Source organism: Nerophis ophidion, linkage group LG01 (genome assembly GCF_033978795.1).
Source record: "Nerophis ophidion isolate RoL-2023_Sa linkage group LG01, RoL_Noph_v1.0, whole genome shotgun sequence".
Classification (NCBI taxonomy): Eukaryota; Metazoa; Chordata; class Actinopteri; order Syngnathiformes; family Syngnathidae; genus Nerophis; species Nerophis ophidion.
Window position 1 is genome coordinate 23,785,323 of NC_084611.1, and position 22,297 is coordinate 23,807,619.

General features: G+C 40.9%; 1 protein-coding gene across 2 annotated transcripts in view; it reads left to right on the forward strand.

Annotated features, from left to right (window-relative positions):
* The window catches only part of LOC133551876 (histone-lysine N-methyltransferase SMYD1-like), a 30,329-nt gene extending 13,010 nt beyond the window's left edge, over window positions 1-17,319 (forward strand). For both annotated transcript variants that reach the window (XM_061899056.1, XM_061899064.1), the window contains 5 exons: window positions 3,435-3,630; window positions 7,667-7,759; window positions 7,840-8,003; window positions 10,221-10,389; window positions 17,054-17,319. In XM_061899056.1, the coding sequence (XP_061755040.1) occupies window positions 3,435-3,630; window positions 7,667-7,759; window positions 7,840-8,003; window positions 10,221-10,389; window positions 17,054-17,218 (787 nt within the window). In that variant the 3' untranslated portion in view covers window positions 17,219-17,319. The remainder of the gene's footprint in view (window positions 1-3,434; window positions 3,631-7,666; window positions 7,760-7,839; window positions 8,004-10,220; window positions 10,390-17,053) is intronic.
* Window positions 17,320-22,297: the final 4,978 nt, after the last annotated feature.

Sequence of the window (22,297 nt, forward strand, 5' to 3'; positions counted from 1 at the left end):
CAAAAAGGTTAGGGACCACTGATTATACATAACATCCTGTAATTTGATTTTGATATTATTTATTTTGTCTTGATAGATTAAAGATAACACCAATGAGTTGACTGATGAATATTATCACATAACCTATTGAGAAAGTATAAACGACGACAAAGATAGAATACTATTAACGATAACATTTAAGTGTAAAAAAAAACATTAATTTTAAACAAAGAAAACAATCTCGCGTTGTCTTTATTGGTAAGTTATCATGCCGTGATTTTACCAGTCCGGCCCACTTGGGAGTAGATTTATCTCCATTTGGCCCCTGATCTAAAATGAGTTTGACACCCCTGCTTTAAAAGCTTGAACCTTTTACCGGAATCTTCACAGTGCACTTACTCACTTATCTCCTTATTTTCACAGCATTCAACGTAATCTGCTTTTCTAAACGGTTTAATCCTCCACGCAGAAGCTGTTTTGTCACGTTGTGTGCACAGTGTGAGTGCGGTGTGTGTACTCTTGGTTTTGCACTTTACATTCTCTTATAATAAACCTTATTTACACAAACCGAAACATTGTTTAAAGCAAAAATGTGTCGTAGTTGAGATACTTTATTAATCCTTCAAGGAAATTACTTTGGTACAACAGCCTTATTTACAGATATACTATATTGCCAAAAGTATTTGGCCACCTGCCTTGACTTACATATAAACATGAATTGCCATACCATTCCTAACCCATCGGGTTCAATACGATGTCGGTCCACCTCTTGCAGCTATTACAGCTTCAACTCTTCTGGGAAGGCTGTCCACAAGGTTGCAGAGTGTGTTTATAGGAATTTTCAACCATTCTTTCAAAAGCGGACTGGTGAGGTCACACACGTTAGTCGAGAAGGCCTGACTCTCAGTCTCCCTTCTAATTCATCCCAAAGCTGTTCTATTGGGTTCAAGGCAGGACTCTGTGCAGGCCAGTCAAGTTCATCCACACCGGACTCTGTCATCCATGTATCTATGGACCTTTCTTTGTGCGCTGGTGCACAGTCATGTTGGAAGAGGAAGGGGCCCGCTCCAAACTGTTCCCACAAGGTTGGGAGCATGGAATTGTCCAAAATATTTTGGTATCCTGGAACATTCAAAGTTCTTTTCACTGGAAATAAGAGGCCAAGCCCAACTCCTGAATAACAACCCTACACCATAATTCCTCCTCCATCAAATTTAAGACTCGGCACAATGCAGTCCGTAATGTACCATTTTGCTGGCAACCTCCAAACCCAGACTCGTCCATCTGATTAGCCAGATGGAAAAGCATGATTCATCACTCCAGAGAACGCGTTTCCACTGCTCTAGAGTCCAGTGGCGACATGCTGTACACCACTGCATCCGACGCTTTGCATTGAACTTGGTGATGTATGGCTTAGATGCAGCTGCCCGGCCATGGAAACACATTCTATGAAACTCTCTGCTTACTGTATGTTGGCTAATTGGAAAGTCACATGAAGTTTGTAGTTCTGTGGCTACTGACTGAGCAGAAAGTCTTTGCACTATGAGCTTCAGCATCCGCTGACCCCTCTCTGTCAGTTTACGTGGCCTACCACTTCGTGGCTGAGTTGCTGTTGTTCCCAAACTTTTCTTATAATAAAGTCGACAGTTGACTTTAGAATATTTAGGAGCGAGGAAATTTCATGACTGGATTTGTTGCACAGGTGGCATCCTATGACAGTTCCACGCTGGAAATCACTGAGCTCCTGAGAGCGGCCCATTCTTTAACAAATGTTTGTAGAAACAGTCTCCATGCTTAAAAGGGAACATTATCACAATTTCAAAAGGGTTAAAAACAATAAAAATCAGTTCCCAGTGGCTTGTTTTATTTTTCAAAGTTTTTTTCAAAATTTTACACCTCCCGGAATATCCCTAAAAAAGCTTTAAAGATCGTGATTTTCGCTATTTGAGATGCGACTGTCCATTTCCCTGTGACGTCGTACAGGGCTGCCAATACAAACAACATGGCGGTTACCACAGCAAGATATAGCGACAGTAGCTCGGATTCAGACTCGGATTTCAGTGGTTTAAGCGATTCAACAGATTACGCATGTATTGAAACAGATGGTCGGAGTATGGAGGCAGATAGCGAAAATAAAATTGAAGAAGAAACTGAAGTTATTGAGCGAATAGCTATTGACGCTATTCGGCCATAGCATGGGTGTACCTAATGAAGTGGCCCATAGTTTGGCTGCCTTATTAGCATCGCCGGTAAAATGTGCGGACCAAACGATCAGGACTTTCGCATCTTGTGACACTGGAGCAACTTAAATCCGTCGATTGATAAGTGTTTGTTTCGCATAAAATGTGGGTATCTAGTTTCAAATGTACATACAGCCAGCGTAAATAGCATGTTAGCATCGATTAGCATAGCATGTTAGCATCGATTAGCTGGCAGTCATGCTGCAACCAAATATGTCTGATTAGCACATAAGTCAACAACATCAACAAAACTCACCTTTGTGATTTCGTTGACTTAATCGTTGCAAACGCATCTGCAGGTTATCCATACATTTCTGCGCCATGTCTGTCTTAGCATCGCCGGTAAAATGTGCAGACACTCTGGTACATTCAATGGGGGTCCGGTAGCAGATTTGTTGTCAGTGGTGCAACTTGAATCCCTCCCTGTTAGTGTTGTTACACCCTCCGACAACACACCGACGAGGCATGATGTCTTCAAGGTTCCAAAAAATAGTCGAAAAAATGGAAAATAACAGAGCTGAGACCCAGTGTTTGTAATGTTTTGAAAATGAAAATGGCGGGTGTATTACCTCGGTGACGTCACGTTCTGACGTCATCGCTACAAGACCGATAAACAGAAAGGCGTTTAATTTGCCAAAATTCAACCATTTAGAGTTCGGAAATCGGTTAAAAAAATACACAGTCTTTTTTCTGCAACATCAAGGTATATATTGACGCTTGCATAGGTCTGGTGATAATGTTCCCCTTTAAGTGCTTGTATACACCTGTGGCAGGGCCAAGTGATTAAGACACCTTATTCTGATCATTTGGAAGGGTGGCCAAATACTTTTGGCAATATAATGTATGTTTCTTAATGCCACTGTAACCCTCATTGTAGTTATTTTTTGCACGGGATGGCCAATTTATTGAGGTCAAGGGTCATGCTTTACTTTTTCCACCAGTTGTTCTCAAATGTTCTGAGATTATTGCCAAACAAATAATCCTGGTATTTTACAAAATGACGAAATAAAAAGTGACTTTGTGAGTACAACTGTTATGAGGAAAAGTCTTTCTTTCTTTTTTTAATTTTCTCATGTAAATACTAACATCATTACCGTACCTCTTCACTTCCATCTTTCCCCATCACTGATTGGACTAAATAAGCAACACAGCAAGGCAACAACTTCAATGGGTCAAAAGTCAGCACGTTAACAATGTTTCTCGCCCCATTCTCAGGATTGAGCTGCGTTCATTGGGTAAGATTGCAGAGGGTGAGGAGCTGACCGTCTCCTACGTGGACTTCATCAATCTCTCCGAGGAGAGAAGGAGACTGCTAAAGTCCCAGTACTTCTTCGACTGCACCTGCGAACACTGCAAGAACCGTATCAAGGATGACCTCAAGATGGCAGGGAGAGAGCAGGAAGGCGTCAAGGTTGGCCTCTCCTTTTTCTTTGCGCCGTGAAAATGTTGCCGCATCTTTTCTGATAGGACGCAAACTGGGTTGAAATGTTTGGCCCTACGATTAGCAGAGACATGTCTCATAAGCCGTGGCGGGCCGTGCGTTTCCCACCTAGGCCTTCAGGGATGTCCTGTGGCCAATGATTACCTCTCAAAATACCACCATTTATGTCACCACATGACCATTGCTGGAGAAATACTATACAGCAGGGGTCACCAACGCGGTGCCCGCGGGCACCAGGTAGCCCGTAAGGACCAGATGAGTAGCCCGCTGGCCTGTTCAAAAAAATAGCTCAAATAGCAGCACTTACCAACGAGCTGCCTCTATTTTTAAAATTGTATTTATCTACTAGCAAGCTGGTCTCGCTTTGCTTGACATTTTTAATTCTAAGAGAGACAAAACGCAAATAGAATTTGAAAAATCCAAGAAAATATTTCAAAGACTTGGTCTTCACTTGTTTAAATAAATTCATTTATTGTTTTTACTTTGCTTCTTATAACTCTCAGAAAGGCAATATTAAAGAAAAAATACAACCTTAAAAATGATTTTAGGATTTTTAAACACATATACCTTTTTACCTTTTAAATTCCTTCCTCTTCTTCCCTGACAATTTAAATCAATGTTGAAGTAATTTTTTTTTTTTGTAAAGAATAATAAATACATTTTAATTTGGTTCTTCATTCTAGCTTCTGTTTTTCGACGAAGAATACTTGTGAAATATTTCTTCACACTTATTACGATTAAAATTAAAAAAAATATTCCGGCAAATCTAGAAAATCCTTAGAATCCAATTTAAATCTTATTTCAAAGTCTTTTGAATTTCTTTTAAAATGTTTGTTCTGGAAAATCTAGAAGAAATAATGATTTGTCTTTGTTAGAAATATAGCCTGGTCCAATTTTTTTATATATTATAACAAAGTAAAAAAATGTTTAACCTATTTAAAACATGTCATAAAAATTTCAAAATTAATCTTAATCAGGAAAAAATTATTAATGATGTTCCATAATTTATTTATTTAATTTTTTTTCAAATAGATTCGAATGAGCTATTTTTCTCTTTTTTTTTTGGTTGAATTTTGAATTTTAAAGAGTCAAAATTGAAGATAAACTAAGTTTCAAAATTTAATTTTCATTTTTTCCATGTATTTTCCTCTTTTAAACCGTTCAATTAAGTGTTTTTTTTTCATCATTTATTCTCTACAAAAAACCTTCCGTAAAAGGAAAAAAAAGGTACGACGGAATGACGGACAGAAATACCCTTTTTTTTAAAATTTATATGGATTTATTCATTTAATGTAAATTGAGCAAATTGGTTATTTCTGGCAATTTATTTAGGTGTGAATCAAACTGGTAGCCCTTCGCATTACTCAGTACCCAAGAAGTAGCTCTTGGTTTCACAAAGGTTGGTGACCTCTGCTGTACAGAAACACATTTACACACTACTGAACATTGAATAACCGTCAACTGTGTATGAAACGGGTTATTTTCTGGCACATTTAAAAATCAATAAACCCACATCAGCAATTAAAACTTATTTTATATGATACTGTCAAAATTGAAATAGCAAAAAACATATTAAACGTGAAAACATAAAGAAATAAAATATCCGAACTCACAATTTGTGGAACCCATTCGAGCTTCCAGGGTGGGCCGACATGGTCTCGCAAGATGTAGTTTCTCTTTAAATATCCTTCTTGAAAATGTCCTTGCAAATATATGTGTTGTCTTGTCTAATCATAAAAGATGCAGACAAGGCTTGTTTGCTGAGTTCTTAAAGTTTACTCCACAACGTGCTCATCAAAAACATCCTACTACATTCATCAGCCAAAGTGGGGCATGCGCTCCACTACTGTGGCATGCTGGGTAATGGAGTTGTTATGTTACCTAACTCATAACATCACAATATATATCTGCCTTAGGTCATCTAGAAGGCCTTACTGACAACAACTCATGATCTGATTGGCTATCGCAACTGTCTGTGAAATGTTTGATTCTGAAGGCCTCGGGCAGATTTGGTGCAGCATGGCAACAGAAGCCAGCTGAATTCTGATTGGATAAAAACTATAACCTAAGAACAACAGCACTGGAAAGAGTATAACATGACGTTTTTAGTTATGATCATGATTTCTGGTTATGTCAGGCCAGCAGAGAAGGCCATGCTGGCCCTGACGGCACACCACAGCTGATAAGGTAGACATGAGAACAGAGACCACAATGGCTATTAAAAGCAAAAGATAATTCCAACTACGTGAGGTTTTTATCTGTGTGTGGGGATCCATACATGTCTCTAAACAGCTTAATATAGAAACCACCACTCAGTACCCTAATTTATTTTGATTGCAAACTAATCTGTGGTGCTTTAATTTGAAAATATATTTTAAAAAGGAGGGTGCATAAAAACTACACCTTCCTCTTCCTGACATGATGGCTGTGCAAGATACATTTTGAAATGCAAATAAATATACGTTCCGTTAAACCCCGAATGGTAACATAAACTTGCCGGTGGCGTTCTTGTTATACTCTTTGATTTGAAAAACTGTGAGAAAGTTGGAAACAACCTTTTAACAAAAACAATATTTGGATGATCATGTTGTTTTGAAACTGAAACATTGGTGTGTATTAACTGTAAAATGCAGATTACACACAAAAAATAGCACTATATGTTGAAATACTGAAATCAGTAAGATTAAAATAATAATTTCCACAAAAAGCTAGGAATGATCATATAATTTGTCCTGTCTTACTTGCGTCTTGTTGCTTGGTAGAATTCGTGAGGCGTGTACAGCGAGCTGAGCCACGCCGTGTACCAACAAAAGAAATCGAAAAAAACAAACAAACAGTATTTTCAAAAGTATTATGCAACATGTGTATTTAGACTCATTCTTTTCGAAAGCAAATTAACAACAAAATCTATAAAATCACAGTGAAAGTGAAAGAAAGAGTGCAATCTGGTGGGGCAGTGGAACTAGTAATACTTTGGCTTAAGAAGATCCAAATATTATGTCTCATTTAGGGGTAAATTTCACATTTTAAGTATACATAATTTTCTTCTAACTATTTTACATCTCAATATTAGTTAAAATCAGCGTGTTTGGAGGAAGAAGAATACTGAGTTGCATCCCAAGAACACCACACCTACTGTGAAGCATGGGGGTGGAAACATCATGCTTTGGGGCTGTTTTTCTACTAAGGGGACAGGACAATTGATCCGTGTTAAGGAAAGAATGAATGGGGCCATGTATCGTGAGATTCTGAGCCAAAACCTCCTTTCATCAGTGAGAGCTTTGAATGGTTGACCAAATACTTATTTCCCCCCATAATTTACAAATGAATTCTTTAAAATTCCTACAATGTGATTTCCTGGATTTTTTTTTTCACATTGTGTCTCTCACAGTTGAAGTGTACCTATGATGAAAATTACAGACCTCGGTCATCATTTTAAGTGGGAGAACTTGCACAATCGATGGCTGACTAATTACTTTTTTGCCCCACTGCATATATATATATATATATATATATATATATATATATATATATATATATATATATATATATATATATATATATATATATATAAATCGTACATTAGTAGCCAAGAGGATATTTTTTGTAACCTGTTACCTGTTTTGAAAAGGTTAATTTATAATTTATATGCCAAATAATATTTTGCTAGCATTCTGTTGAATCGAGAATTATTCTGAATTGGAAGTATCACCCCAAGAAACGGAATCAAATCAAATTGTAATGTGGAGATATCCACCTCTTGTAGCCCCAACATTTTTAGTGCAATGTGGCGAGGGACAACTGTATATTGTAGTGTGCCATCAGGACAAAGGTCTAATGATAAGAAATAATCACAATCTTGTGTTTATGGGCCTGCTCAACACCCCTTTGAATTGCGGAGAGAGAGATGATTTTCTAACTAAGGGTATATGCATGACTGTACAGTATGCGAAAATGTGATGATTAGTATGCTGTAATTAAGCATCCCCTTTTTGGCTTCTTTCAGCTTTCAGAAGAACAAGTGAAAGAGGCAACAGATTACTGCTTCCAGATGTTGGACAAGATGGAAGAAGCCCGATTAAAAGGCGACTACCATGAGGTAAATGATTTTATGAGTTTCTTTCTTCGCCATTTCACGTTCCCTTTACCTTTAATGCTCTTCGTCCTGAATTCCCTCAGGTGGTGAAAATCTGCAAAGAGTGCATAGAGAAGACAGAGCCTATTCTTGCTGACACCCACATCTACCTGCTGAGGATGTGGAGCACCATGAGTGAGGTGCAGGCCTACCTGCAGTACTTCGAAGATGCTGCAGACTACGCACGCAAAATGGTGGAGGGCTACATGTAAGAAGAACGGAATCTTTTAAACTGCGTTTTCACTAAGCGGTACAGTTCAGTTTATCATGGTACCTGCTTGCGTTTCCACAGTACACACACAAACAACGTCTCACCTCTATTACTGCTCTGATACTAGCTCCTATGATTGGTAATTGTCAGATCACATCAGTCCCACTATTCTGTGTCGATGAAGCTACCTTACCAACTGTAAGCAATACGAGAAGCTAGACGAACACACTTCCACACACTAAATATATCTGGTGGCATATCCCAGGGACCAATACTCGGACCAAAATTGTTCAATCTCTATATGAAAGACATTTGTAAATTTACAAAAGCCTTAAAATGAGTGCTATTTGTAGATGACACGACTGTGTTTTGTTCAGGAGAGAACACACAGAAGTTAATACACATAGTAACAGAAAGAAATAAAAAAATAAAGAGATGGTTTGAAAAAAAAGGTAGTCTTTAAAGGCCTACTGACACCCACCACTACCGACCACGCAGTCTTTTAGTTTATAAGTCAATGATGAAATATTAACATTGGGAAATTGTGTCAGATGTAAAAATAAACGGAATACAATGATTTGCAAATCCTTTTCAACCCATATTCAGTTGAATGCACTACAAAGACAAGATATTTGATGTTCAAACTCATAAACTTTATTTTCATTTTGCAAATAATGATTAACTTACAATTTCATGGCTGCAACACCTGCCAAAGTAGTTGGGAAAGGGCATGTTCACCACTGTGTTACATCACCTTTACTTTTAACAACACTCAATAAACGTTTGGGAACTGAGGAAACTAATTGTTGAAGCTTTGAAAGTGGAATTCTTTCCCATTCTTGTTTTATGTCAAGCCTCAGTCGTTCAACAGTCCGGGGTCTCCGCTGTCATATTTTACGCTTCATAATGCGCTACACATCTTCGATGGGAGACAGGTCTGGACTGCAGGCGGCCCAGGAAAGTACCCACACTCTTTTTTTAACACGTTGCTAAAATAAGCAGGGGCGTCCATGAAAAAGACGGCGCTTAGATGGCAGCATATGTTCTTCCAAAACCTGTATGTACCTTTCAGCATTAATGGTGCCTTCACAGATGTGTAAGTTACCCATGCCTTGGGCACTAGTGCACCCCCATACCATCACAGATGCTGGCTTTAGAACTTTGCGTCGATAACAGTCTGGATGGTTCGCTTCCCCTTTGGTCCGGATGACACGATGTCTAATATTTCCGAAAACAATTTAAAATGTGGACTCGTCAGACCACAGAACACTTTTCCAATTTGCATCAGTCCATCTTAGATTATCTCAGGCCCAGAGAAGCCGGCGGCGTTTCTGGATGTTGTTGATAAATGGCTTTCGCTTTGCATAGTAGAGCTTTAACTTGCACTTACAGATGTAGCGTTGAACTGTATTTAGTGACAGTGGTTTTCTGAAGTGTTCCTGTGCCCATGTGGTGATATCCTTTAGAGATTGATGTCGGTTTTTGATACAGTGCCGTCTGAGGGATCGAAGGTCACGGTCGTTCAATGTTGGTTTCCGGCCATGCCGCTTACGTGGAGTGATTTCTCCAGATTATCTTAACCTTTTGATGATATTATGGACCGTAAATGTTGAAATAGTTAAATTTCTTGCAATTGCACTTTGAGAAACGTTTTTCTTAAACTGTTTGACTATTTGCTCACGCAGTTGTGGACAAAGGGGTTTACCTCGCCCCATCCTTTCTTGTGAAAGACTGAGCATTTTTTCGGAAGCTATTTTTATAACCAATCACGCCACCCAACTGTTCCCAATTAGCCTGCACACCTGCGGGACGTTCCAAATAAATGTTTGATGAGCATTCCTCAACTTCATCATTATTATTTATTGCCACTTTTCCCAACTTCTTTGTCACGTGTTGCTGGCATCAAATTCTAAAGTTAATGATTATTTGCAAAAAAAAAAAAAAAGTTTATCAGTGTGAACATGAAATATGTTGTCTTTGTAGCATATTCAACTGAAATATGGGTTGAAAATGATTTGCAAATCATTGTATTCCGTTTATATTTAATTTTAAGACAATTTCCCAACTCATATGGAAACAGGGTTTGTACAATAGAAACATAATATGATGCGTACCGACTGAATCCTTAACCCAAGTTTAATTTTTCTTGCAAGAATGAAACAGCTCATGAATGTCATTTTACTGGATAAATACAATTATCCAATGGTTTGACAGAAAGCTGTACCACCCAAACAACCCCACTCTCGGGATGTCCGCCATGCGAGCAGGAGTCACACACTGGCAAGCCGGCCTGATTGAGGTTGGTCACGGGATGATCTGCAAGGCCTACGCTATTCTCATGGTCACACACGGTCCCATGCATCCCATCACCAAGGACTTGGAGGTAAAACCAAATGCACACAAAATATCTGAGGAATCTTGGGACATTTCCGCCAGCTGATTGGATTAAGTCCTATATCTGATTATTAAATCCAGAGAGCAGGAAATGTGGTCTAAATATGTTTAAATATATTATTTTAGATCAGGTCAAAACCACTTTGCATGATAATATACAGTGCATTGTAACTTACATGAAGGCCACAAACTGTCTTCAATGCATCATTAGAAGTTATAACTGAGCTCAAGGAATTCTGCCCAGCAACACGTGTCTACACAAACATGCAGCATTATTTGTGTTGCCGTTGTTTTTTAAGTTTTCCCCCATACAACACACACACACACACACACACACACACACACACACACACACACACACACACACACACACACACACACACACACACACACACACTACAAAAGTCAAAACCAGTGAAGTTGGCACGTTGTGTAAATCGTAAATAAAAACAGAAAACAATGATTTGCAAATCCTTTTCAACTTATATTCAATTGAAAAAACTGCAAAGAAAATATATTCAATGTTCAAACTGAGAAACATTTTTTTATTTGCAAATAATCATTAACTTGGAATTTAATGGCAGCAATAGATTGCAAAAAAGTTTGCACAGGAGCATTTTTACCACAATTTTTTAACAACACTCAGACAACATTTGGGAACTGAGGAGACCAATTTTTGAAGCTTTTCAGCTGGAATTATTTCCAATTTTTGCTTGATGTACAGCTTAAGTTGTTCAACAGTCTGGGGTCTCTGTTGTCATATTAAACGCTTAATAATGCGCCATACATATTTAATGAAAGACAGATCTGGACTACAGGCAAGCCGGTCTAGTACCTGCACTCTTTTACTATGAAACCACGCTATTGTAACACGTGGCTTGGCATTGTCTTGCTGAAATAAGCAGGGGCGTCCATGATGACGTTGCTTGGATGGCAACATATGTTGCTCCAAAACCTGTATGTACCTTTCATCATTAATGGTGCCTTCACAGATGTGTAAGTTACCCATGCCTTGGGCACTAATACACCCCCATACCATCACAGATGCTGCCTTTTGAACTTTGCCCCTGTAACAATCCGGATGGTTCTTTTCCTCTTTGTTCAGGAGGACACGACGTCCACAGTTTCCTAAAACAATTTGAAATGGAACAGAACACTTTTATACTTTGCATCAGTCCATCTTAGATGAGCTCCGGCCAAGAAAAGCCGCTGGCGTTTCTGGGTGTTGTCGATAAATGGCTTTGCATAGTAGAGTTTTAACTTGCACTTACAGATGTAGCGACCAACTGTAGTTACTGACAGTGGTTGTCTGAAGTGTTCCTAAGGCCATGTGGGGATATCCTTTACACACTGTCGGTTTTTGACGCAGTCTCGCCTGAGGGATCGAAGGTCCGTAATATCACTTACGTGCAGTGATTTCTCGAGCTTGTCTGAACCTTTTGATGATATCATGGACAGTGGATGGTGAAATCCCTAAATTCCTTGCAATAGCTCGTTGAGAAATGTTGTTCTTAAACTGTTCGAAAATTTCTTCACGCATTTGTTCACAAATTGGAGACCCTCACCCCATCTTTGTTTGTGAATGACTGAGCATTTCCTGGAAGCTGATTTTATCCCCAATCATGGCACCCACCTGTTCCCAATTAGCCGGCTCACCTGTGGGATGTTCCAAATAAGTGTTTGATGAGCATTCCTCAACTTTCTCAGTCTTTTTTGCCACGTGTGTCAGCTTTTTTGAAACATGTTGTAGGCATCAAATTCTGTTATGTATTCAAATAACGAGGTAGCACACACGTTTAGTAACTTTTATATATGACTTGGGAGTAGCAGTAGCATACACTCTAGAGAGGGATCATCAACACTCAATGTACAGCACTTGGTGAGCATGCTAAATAGACACAACTCAACTACGGCAAGTCAGTCAGGACAAACAACGCTGAGTCAGCATGCACATTAATACACCACATCACCTCCCCCCATAGATCAAAGGCAATGCAAAATCAGTACACACTTTCAATACGGCAACATTCAATTCTTCAATTCTGTAATAAACAAACACAAAAATGTCACAGATGCTATGCCAGATAGTGCATTTAAACTCAAATTCAACCCTCTTTAATAACAAATGAAAAACTCCCTTATGAAAAGAATCAGTCCCTGTAACGCTGAGGTCGCCTGATAGTACGCTCTGAGCGTCTCAAAGTCACTGTCTCTGGGTCAGGCAGCACTGGCGGTTCCAACTCAAACGCTGGTGGTTCAGGTTCTTCGGAGTCCGTTCCACAGAGGTCACTCGCCTGCTCAGCTGACGCAGTTTCACCTCCAGGCTCTGAATCTGGAGGGTCAGGAAGGTAGCGAGGTCTCAGCTGATCTCCGTGACGCCGGTACACTTGGTCTGGTGTCTGGCCTTGCACTCGGTATGACACTGGACCAGTCTGTTGTGTCACTACCCCAGGAATCCATTTGGGTTTCTCTCCTGCAGTGTTGCGCAGATACACAGAGTCATTTACATCAAACTGTCTCTCGGCAGCCTGACTGTCATGTTTCTCCTTCTGCTGATACTGTCTCTTTCTGACTCGTTCGGTGATGCTTGGTTTCAGGAAGTCCAAACGTGTTCGTACATGTCTTTTCAGGAACAAGTCCGCTGGTGACTCTCCAGTTGTGCTGTGGGGAGTGGTGCGATAGCGCAGCAGGATGTGTGATATCTTGTCCTCAACACTCAGGTTCTGTCCAACAAGTTTTTTCATGTCTGCTTTGAAAATAGCAACATATTTTTCAGCCAGTCCATTTGTAGCTGGATGTCTCGGCGCACCGGTTGTGTGAAGGACTCCATTCCTCTTTATGAACTGCTGAAACTCATCCGATGTGAACGTTGTCGCATTGTCTGTGACAATTTGTTCCGGCACACCGAATGATGCGAACAGTCTCTTAAGTCGTGTAATGGTTGCAGTAGATGTGATTTGTGCCATTTTGTAAACCTCCAACCACTTAGAGTATGCATCAACCACAATCATGAACATGTGACCTAAGAATGGGCCTGCAAAGTCAATGTGTAGTCTTTTCCAAACCTCTCCAGGAAATTCCCAGGGATGCAGCGGGACTTGGCGTGGCGTGCGCTGTTCCAGCTGGCAGGTCTCACACTGCTTGCAGACTCTCTCAGCATCCATATCTACATTTGGCCACCAGACATATTGTCGTGCAATTGTTTTCATCTTTACAATGCCAGGGTGTCCGTCGTGGATCTCTTTTAGCACTGCACCTCTCATTTTTGCAGGTACTATTACTCTTGTTCCCCATAGAACACACCCCTGTTCGACAGATAGCTCATCTCTCTTTCTGTAGTACACCCTCAGTTCATCTGGTATTTCTTTTGGCCATCCTTCCATGATGTACCTGTGCAGTTTTGAAAGCTCTGTGTCCTTTCGTGTAGCCTTGGAAATTTGTTTTGCACTCAACGGTGCCTCCTCAAGGTGCTCATATAACAGTGCATTTATGCAAGCTGTCATTGTCTCTGTACCTGTATCTTTCGTCTCAGGCAGCGGAACACGAGACAACCCGTCTGCATTGCCGTGCTCCTCTGACCTGCGGTATGTCATGTGGTAATCATACGCAGACAGTATGATGGCCCATCTCTGTATGCGCGCTGCTGCCATTGTAGGAAGTCCCTTACGTTCTCCAAACAGCGCGAGCAGGGGCTTGTGGTCGGATATTAAGTCAAACTTGCGCCCCCACAGATATTGATGGAACTTCTTCACACCAAACACCAGGCTCAATGCCTCTTTTTCTATCTGTGAATAGTTTTTCTCTGCCGGAGAGAGCGTGCGGGAAGCATAGGCTATTGGATGTTCATGCCCGTCTGGTGTTGTGTGCTGTATCACTGCTCCGATTCCATAAGCAGAAGCATCACATGCAAGCGAAAGCGGCAGACGTGGATCATAGTGAACCAGCACTTTGTCACTGGTCAAGAGCTCCTTGCATTTGCCAAAAGCACTCTGCTCCGTCTCGCGCCATCTCCATTTAACTTTGTCTTTCAGTAGCTTGTAAAGTGGGGCCAAAATTGTGCTTTGCTGAGGCACAAAACGTCCATAGTAGTTAACTAGGCCCAGGAAAGCTCTGAGCTCTTTGACATTTCTGGGTGCCGGAGCATCATGTATGGCTATGACCTTATTTTTGGATGGGTAGACGCCTTTCCCGTCCAGCACATGTCCCAGATATTCAATCTGTGTCTTGCCGAATTCACACTTTGACTTTTTCACTCTCATGCCGTTCTCTTGCAGTCTCTGTAAAACCTTGTCCAGGTTCACGAGATGCTGGGCTTCATCTCGGCCCATAATCAATAAATCATCTAGATAAATTACTACATCAAGATCTTTCAACAGGTTCTCCATAATGCGTTGAAAAATGCTAACAGCAGAAGTGACACCGAAACAAAGTCTATTGTACACAAACAGTCCTTTATGAGTATTCACTGTTGTATACTTTTTTGACTCTTCATCCAGGAGTACTTGTTGATAGGCTGCTGCTAGATCTATTTTAGAAAATATTTTTCCTCCACATAGTGCTGCTAACACCTCCTCAATTCTTGGTAGGGGGTACGTTTCAGCATTTGTAGCCAAGTTAACAGTTACCTTGTAGTCGCCACACAAGCGAAGTCCTCCATCCCGCTTAAGCACTGGAACCACTGGAGCAGCCCAGTCACTGTGTTTCACTGGACTGATGACACCCTCCTTTTCTAGGCGCTGCAGCTCCTTTTCAACTTTTTCTTTCATGGCGAATGGCAGGACGCGGGCTTTGTGGAACTTTGGAACTGCATCAGGCTTTACAGAAATTGTGGCTTTAATGTCCTTTAATGTTCCAAGCTCATCCTTGAATACCTCATCATATTTAGCCAGCACTTCTTGAATCAATTTGGGCTTTTGTGCTGATGTTAAATTTTCAGCAACTGTGTTGATTGCGGCTGCTTTAATCATTTTCCAGTTTAGCTTGATCTCATCTAGCCATTCTCTCCCACACAGTGAAGGACCCTCAACTCCCACAACTATCAGTGGTAGGCTAGCAGTCTGATTTTCATAAGCCACTTTTGCCATAAACTGGCCTTTAACAGGAATTGGCTCCCCTGAGTAGCCCTTTAGCTTTACGCGGCTGTCCACTAGTGGCATATGTGAGAATGACTGCTCATAGACATCTTCTGAGATTATACTCATTCCTGATCCTGTGTCTATTTCCATCAGGACTTTCTTTCCATTTACATCAAAAATGGCCTTGTATGGCTGTCGGCCTGCACCATTTGTGCTGAAAACAGTCAAAATATCACCAACATCATCTTCATTTTTGTCAGTTTGCACATAGCCTGTCCTTCTCTCCTCTCTTCGCTCACTGCTTTTCTTCCCCTTTTTATCATATTTATTTTCACGTGCTGGGCCTCCAGATCTACATGCTTTCTGTATGTGCCCTATTTTATCACATTTATGACACTTTGCATTCTTGTAGTAACAGTCACTTGCATTATGATTCTTGCCTTTGCATCTGTAGCATGTCTCTTGTTTTGAAGGCGAGCGCCGTCTTTGCCTCTCCTTTACCTTGTGAACAGCTGAAGTGACGTCATCACCCTTCCTCAACTGCTGTGCGTCGCGGTGGGCCGTCTCCATGTTGACAGCCAGCTCCACAGCTCTTGCAAAAGTCAGTCTGTCCTCCGAGAGCAACTTGCGTTGACATGCCTCAGAACTGACCCCGCTGACAAAGCCATCACGCAGAGCCTCATCCAGTCTGTCACCAAAGTCACACTTTGCAGCTAATTGACGCAGCTCAGCGGCATATTCCGTAACCGTCTGGTTGCTTTTCTGAACACACTTGCGGTACCTGAAGCGTTCGGCAATAACCAACGGCTTTGGCTCATAATAGTCTTTCAGAGTGTCCACAATCTGGTCAAATGTTTTGTTTTTGGGCAAATCAGGCTGAACCAAATTGCGAAGAAGTCCATATGTCACTGCTCCCACTGAACTCAACAACAATGGGACCCTCTTTCCATCATCGACATCATGGGCTTCAAACAGCAACTCCATGCGCTCAATGTAGGCTGACCATGATTCAATCTCAGGTTTAAACTCGTCTGGTCGCTGAGAAAAGTATGCCATCTTCACTTCCAAAAAAAACAAAACTGCAAGGAACACTCATAAACCGATTAAGCTCGTCGCCAATATGTTATGTATTCAAATAACGAGGTAGCACACACGTTTAGTAACTTTTATATATGACTTGGGAGTAGCAGTAGCATACACTCTAGAGAGGGATCATCAACACTCAATGTACAGCACTTGGTGAGCATGCTAAATAGACACAACTCAACTACGGCAAGTCAGTCAGGACAAACAACGCTGAGTCAGCATGCACATTAATACACCACAAATTCCAAAAGAGCTAATATGTGCCAAAAATAACAAAGTTTTCCAGTTTGAATGATAAGTATCTGGTCTTTGCAGTTTATTCAATTGAACATAGGTTGAAAAGGATTTGCAAATCATTTTATTCTGTTTTGATTTACGATTTACACAACGTGCCAGCTTCACTGGTTTTGGGGTTTGTACAATATTGCAAACCACAGAATAAAATAAACAGTATTCAAACACTTCTTTTTACTGTTTTTTCCCTGTTTACAGTCTATGCGCACGCAGACCGAGATGGAGCTCAGGATGTTCAAGCAGAATGAGTATGTTTACCACAGCATGAGAGAAGCCGCCCTGAAGAACAGGCCCATGACCATGATGCACGAACCCAAGTCAGTAGAGGAGGGAATCAAGAATCTCTTCCATCGGAAAAAGTAAAAAAAAAAAAATACACAAACGGAGAATTTATTCATTAGTTTTTTCCGCACTTGTCTGTTCCACTTGTCTAATGTGTCACATTAAAATATTTGCGCTGACAAGCTCATGTTCTCTCTGTTCCAAATGTACTTAATTGACACGTTTTCATGCCACTATTGGTGCATTTGGACAACTCCTTGAAAAATTAGGTAAACGTATAGGATTTACAATCTAGGGCTGATAAATCACAAATTCAGTGAGCACCTCATTAAAAAACAATGAAGCATAACGAGACCTGGAAACCAAGTATTAAATGGGAGCACAGTTGTTGTGGAAATGCTGATTATCGGTCCTGCTAGACACCGACCTCTAATAACTCAACTGTAACATTTGACAACCAAACAATTAAACAAGGCGACTCGGTAAAGAATCTGGGTATTATCTTCGACCCAACTCTCTCCTTTGAGTCACACATTAAAAGCGTTACTAAAACCTATGGTCATGAGCTCTGGGTCATGACCGAAAGGATAAGATCACGGGTACAAGCGGCCGAAATGAGTTTCCTCCGCCGGGTGGCGGGGCTCTCCCTTAGAGATAGGGTGAGAAGCTCTGCCATCCGGGAGGAACTCAACGTAAAGCCGCTGCTCCTCCACATCGAGAGGAGCCAGATGAGGTGGTTCGGGCATCTGGTCAGGATGCCACCCGAACGCCTCCCTCGGGAGGTGCTTAGGGCACGTCCAGCTGGTAGGAGGCCACGGGGAAGACCCAGGACACGTTGGGAAGACTATGTCTCCCGGCTAGCCTGGGAACGCCTCGGGATCCCCCGGAAAGAGCTAGACGAAGTGGCTGGAGAGAGGGAAGTCTGGGCTTCCCTGCTTAGGTTGCTGCCCCCGCGACCCGACCTCGGATAAGCGGAAGATGATGGATGGATGGATGGACTAAAACGGCCTTCTTTCATCTCCGTAATATCGCAAAAATTCGCTCCATTTTGTCCACTAACGACGCTGAGATCATTATCCATGCGTTTGTTACGTCTCGTCTCGATTACTGTAATGTATTATTTTCGGGTCTCCCCATGTCTAGCATTAAAAGATTACAGTTGGTACAAAATGCGGCTGCTAGACTTTTGACAAGAACAAGAAAGTTTGATCACATTACGCCTATACTGGCTCACCTGCACTGGCCTCCTGTGCACTTAAGATGTGACTTTAAGGTTTTACTACTTACGTATAAAATACTACATGGTCTAGCTCCATCCTATCTTGCCGATTGTATTGTACCATATGTCCCGGCAAGAAATCTGCGTTCAAAAGACTCCGGCTTTTTAGTGATTCCTTAAGCCCAAAAAAAGTCTGCGGGCTATAGAGCGTTTTCCGTTCGGGCTCCAGTACTCTGGAATGCCCTCCCGGTAACAGTTCGAGATGCCACCTCAGTAGAAGCATTTAAGTCTCACCTTAAAACTCATTTGTATACTCTAGCCTTTAAATAGAGCTCCTTTTTAGACCAGTTGATCTGCCGCTTCTTTTCTTTTTCTCCTCTGTCCCCCCCTCCCTTGTGGAGGGGGTCCGGTCCGATGACCATGGATGAAGTACTGGCTGTCCAGAGTCGGGACCCAGGATGGACCGCTTGCCTGTGTATCGGTTGGGGACATCTCTACGATGCTGATCCGACTCCGCTTGGGATGGTTTCCTGTGGACGGGACTCTCGCTGCTGTCTTGGACCCGCTTTGAACTGAACTCTCGCGGCTGTGTTGGAGCCACTATGGATTGAACTTTCACAGTATCATGTTAGACCCGCTCGACATCCATTGCTTTGAGGTCCTCTCCAAGGTTCCATAGTCATCATTGTCACTGGCGTCCCACTGGGTGGGAATTCTCCTTCCCCACTGGGTGTGAGTTTTCCTTGCCCTTATGTGGGTTCTTCCGAGGATATCGTAGTTGTAGTGGTTTGTACAATCCTTTGAGACATTTGTGATTTAGAGCTATATAAATAAACATTGATTGATTGATTGATTCCTCGTTTAATGCTGTTAATTAGTTGGGGACATGGTAGTGATAAGTAGGAATCATTATAAATCAAATATTTTATAACAAAACATTTTAAAAACTGCTTTCCATCTTCTAAATAGAGTCTTCTAGACATGAAATACACTTTAGTCACCTTCCCACTCTTTAAAGGCCTACTGAAACCCACTACTACCGACCACGCAGTCTGATAGTTTATATATCAATGATGAAATATTAACATTGCAACACATGCCAAGACGGCCAGTTTAGTTTACTAAATTGCAATTTTAAATTTCCCGCAGAGTTTCTTGTTGAAAACGGCGCGGAATGATGACCGTCGGGAAATATTAGAGCAGCACTATTTGCAGCTAAAAGTCGTCTCTTTTCATCACGCAATTAAACAGAATTCTGGACATCTGTGTTGCTGAATCTTTCGCAATTCGTTCAATTCATAATTGTGAAGTCAAAGTAGAAAGATGGAGTTGGGAAGCTTTAGCCTTGAGCCACACAAACACACGGTGATTCCTTGTTTAAAATTCCCGGAGGTGAAGGTTTACTATGGATCCGAGCGGTCAAGCGAACATGGATCCCGACCACTTGTCAACCGGCAGGTTTCGGTGAGAAAATTGTGTTAAAAAGTCGCCTCTTACCGGAGATCTGTGGAGTTTGCGCCGTCCTTGTATCTGCCGTCGACTTCCCTCAGACACTGGCCTCAAGACACCCGTGGACACACCCCTCCGACTATCAGGTACTATATAATCTCACTAAAACACTAGCAACACAATAGAAAGATAAGGTATTTCCCATAATTATCCTAGTAAATGTGTCTAAAAACCATCCCAATGCAATCACCTTTTTTTTTTCTTTTTTACTTTTTTTTTTTCTAGTCCTTCGCTTTTAATATCATCCACGAATCTTTCATCCTCGCTCAGATTAATGGGGAAATTGTCGTTTTCTTGGTCCGAATAGCTCTTTCTGCTGGAGGCTCCCATTATACACAATGTGAGGACGTGAGAAGCCATCAACATGTGACATCTTCTGCGACTTCCGGTAAAGGCAAGGCTTTTTTATCAGCACCAAAAGTTGCAAACTTTGTCGTCAATGTTCTCTACTAAATCCTTTCAGCAAAAACTATGGCAATATCACGAAATGATCAAGTATGACACATTGAATGGATCTGCTATCCCCGTTTAAATAAGAAAACCTCATTTCAGTAGGCCTTTAATCCAACATAGTAACACTTCCTGAGGCTTAGCCAATGAGTGACTAGAAGGAATGTTACGCTATTGTAGATACCACGGTTTCAAAGTCTTCACAATAATGCTGAACAAAAACTTGGTGATTGCAGCTTTTTTCTGTTGCTTCAGTGTGGGCCGAGTCTAAAAAAATAAACTACCTCTCCCAGCGTCCTTTGCACATTGCGGGACCACCGTGGAAAGCCATAAGCAGGAAGTGAAGTGTCATTATTTTTTTGTGTGGATTTTTCCTGAAAATATCAAAATCCAATGCATGACCCTAAGTTGTTACAAAATAGTATTTTCAAAAATAATGGCATGGGCAGTATGAACATCTTAGCTGCCTGGATGGGTATATAATATTTTTTCATTAGCTTAAAACAATTGGGGTCAGCTTTAGCTACTTTTGTGCTTTTTAAAACATAAAATTGTCGGTCTAGTATTCAGTAATATCCTGCAAAGTGATTTTCATTTGAAAAGCAGTTTTTTGCAAGTTGAGAATATTTTGGAGCAGTTGATTTACAGTAGTGAGGGGGTTACTGCATGTGCCTCACCATATGAAGGTTCGGAGTTCAATACTGGAATCTGGATCTTTGTGTGAAGATTGCAGGTTCCCTCCGGATACTCCAGCTTCTTTTCACCTCCAAAAACATGCACCTGGGGATAGGTTGATTGGCAACACTAAATCGGCCCTAGTGTGTGAATGTCTGTGTTGGCAACTTGTCCAGGGTGTACACCATCTTCCTCCCATGTGCAGCTAATAGACTCAACCACCAAGGGACAAGCAGTAAAAAAGGGATGGATTTACAGCTTTAGGTGAGAACCTTGCATAAGCTTTTCTGGGTTTCTTTTCCCACCTGCACTTAATTTTTACGCATTTCTCATTACTAAATTTTGTTTCATGTTTTACAATGCCTTTTATACGGTTTAATTTGTACAAATAAATGATTCATGCAAGACAAGCAGGAAGAGTGAAGTTTCGACCTGTGCAGATAGATTTTACAGTAAAGGTAAAAAAAAAAAACTTAAGTGACACTTTAATTGCATTCAAAAGTCTGCAGCAGGGACTCCACAACTTTTCACCAAGCAGCCACTTTGGGTTAAAAAGTTAGACACAAATTGTCCCCACAATCCCCCCTCTCCCCAGTTTCCCATATCCCCTCCAGCAAACACTAAATATATCCAAACATTTAAGTTTAAAAGGCAAGAAGTATCCCACTGTTTTGTAAAGAGAATCTACACTGATTTAGAACATTGGCATCTTAAATTGAATCCATGTAATTCTTGGCACAAAGCCAACAGGCTAGTTTCAATTGTGGTCCATTAAATATTCACATTTGATACATTCAATAAAATGTATAGAAACAATGACTTGAGCAGCTGGACAGGACAGTTTAATAAAAATCCTACAAGCCAGGGTTGTGGATGCTGGCAGCAGGCAATAGTTAAAGGGCCTTGCCAAATATTGATCCTCAGAAAGCCACCATTGTCTGGTGCATTATTCCTACTTGCCAACCTTAAGACCTCTGATTTTGGGAGGTGGTCAAGAGGAGAGTATATTTACAGTCAATGTTTATATTGGCTGTAATTAATAAATATATGTATGAAATACTTAACGTTCAGTAAACTCTAGCTATCTATATATAAATAAAATAGTTGAATTTCAGACAGCACCTAATACACAGTAATAAAAACAGTTCTAACTGTACTGTGCTTGCTGGGTACTTAAAAAAAAAAAAAAACAAAAAAAAACTTCCATCCATTTTCTACCGCTTATTCCCTTTCGGGGTCGCTGGCGCCTATCTCAGCTACAACTTACCCTTCACTATTTTAATAACGTAACTTCTGAGTTTCCAGAA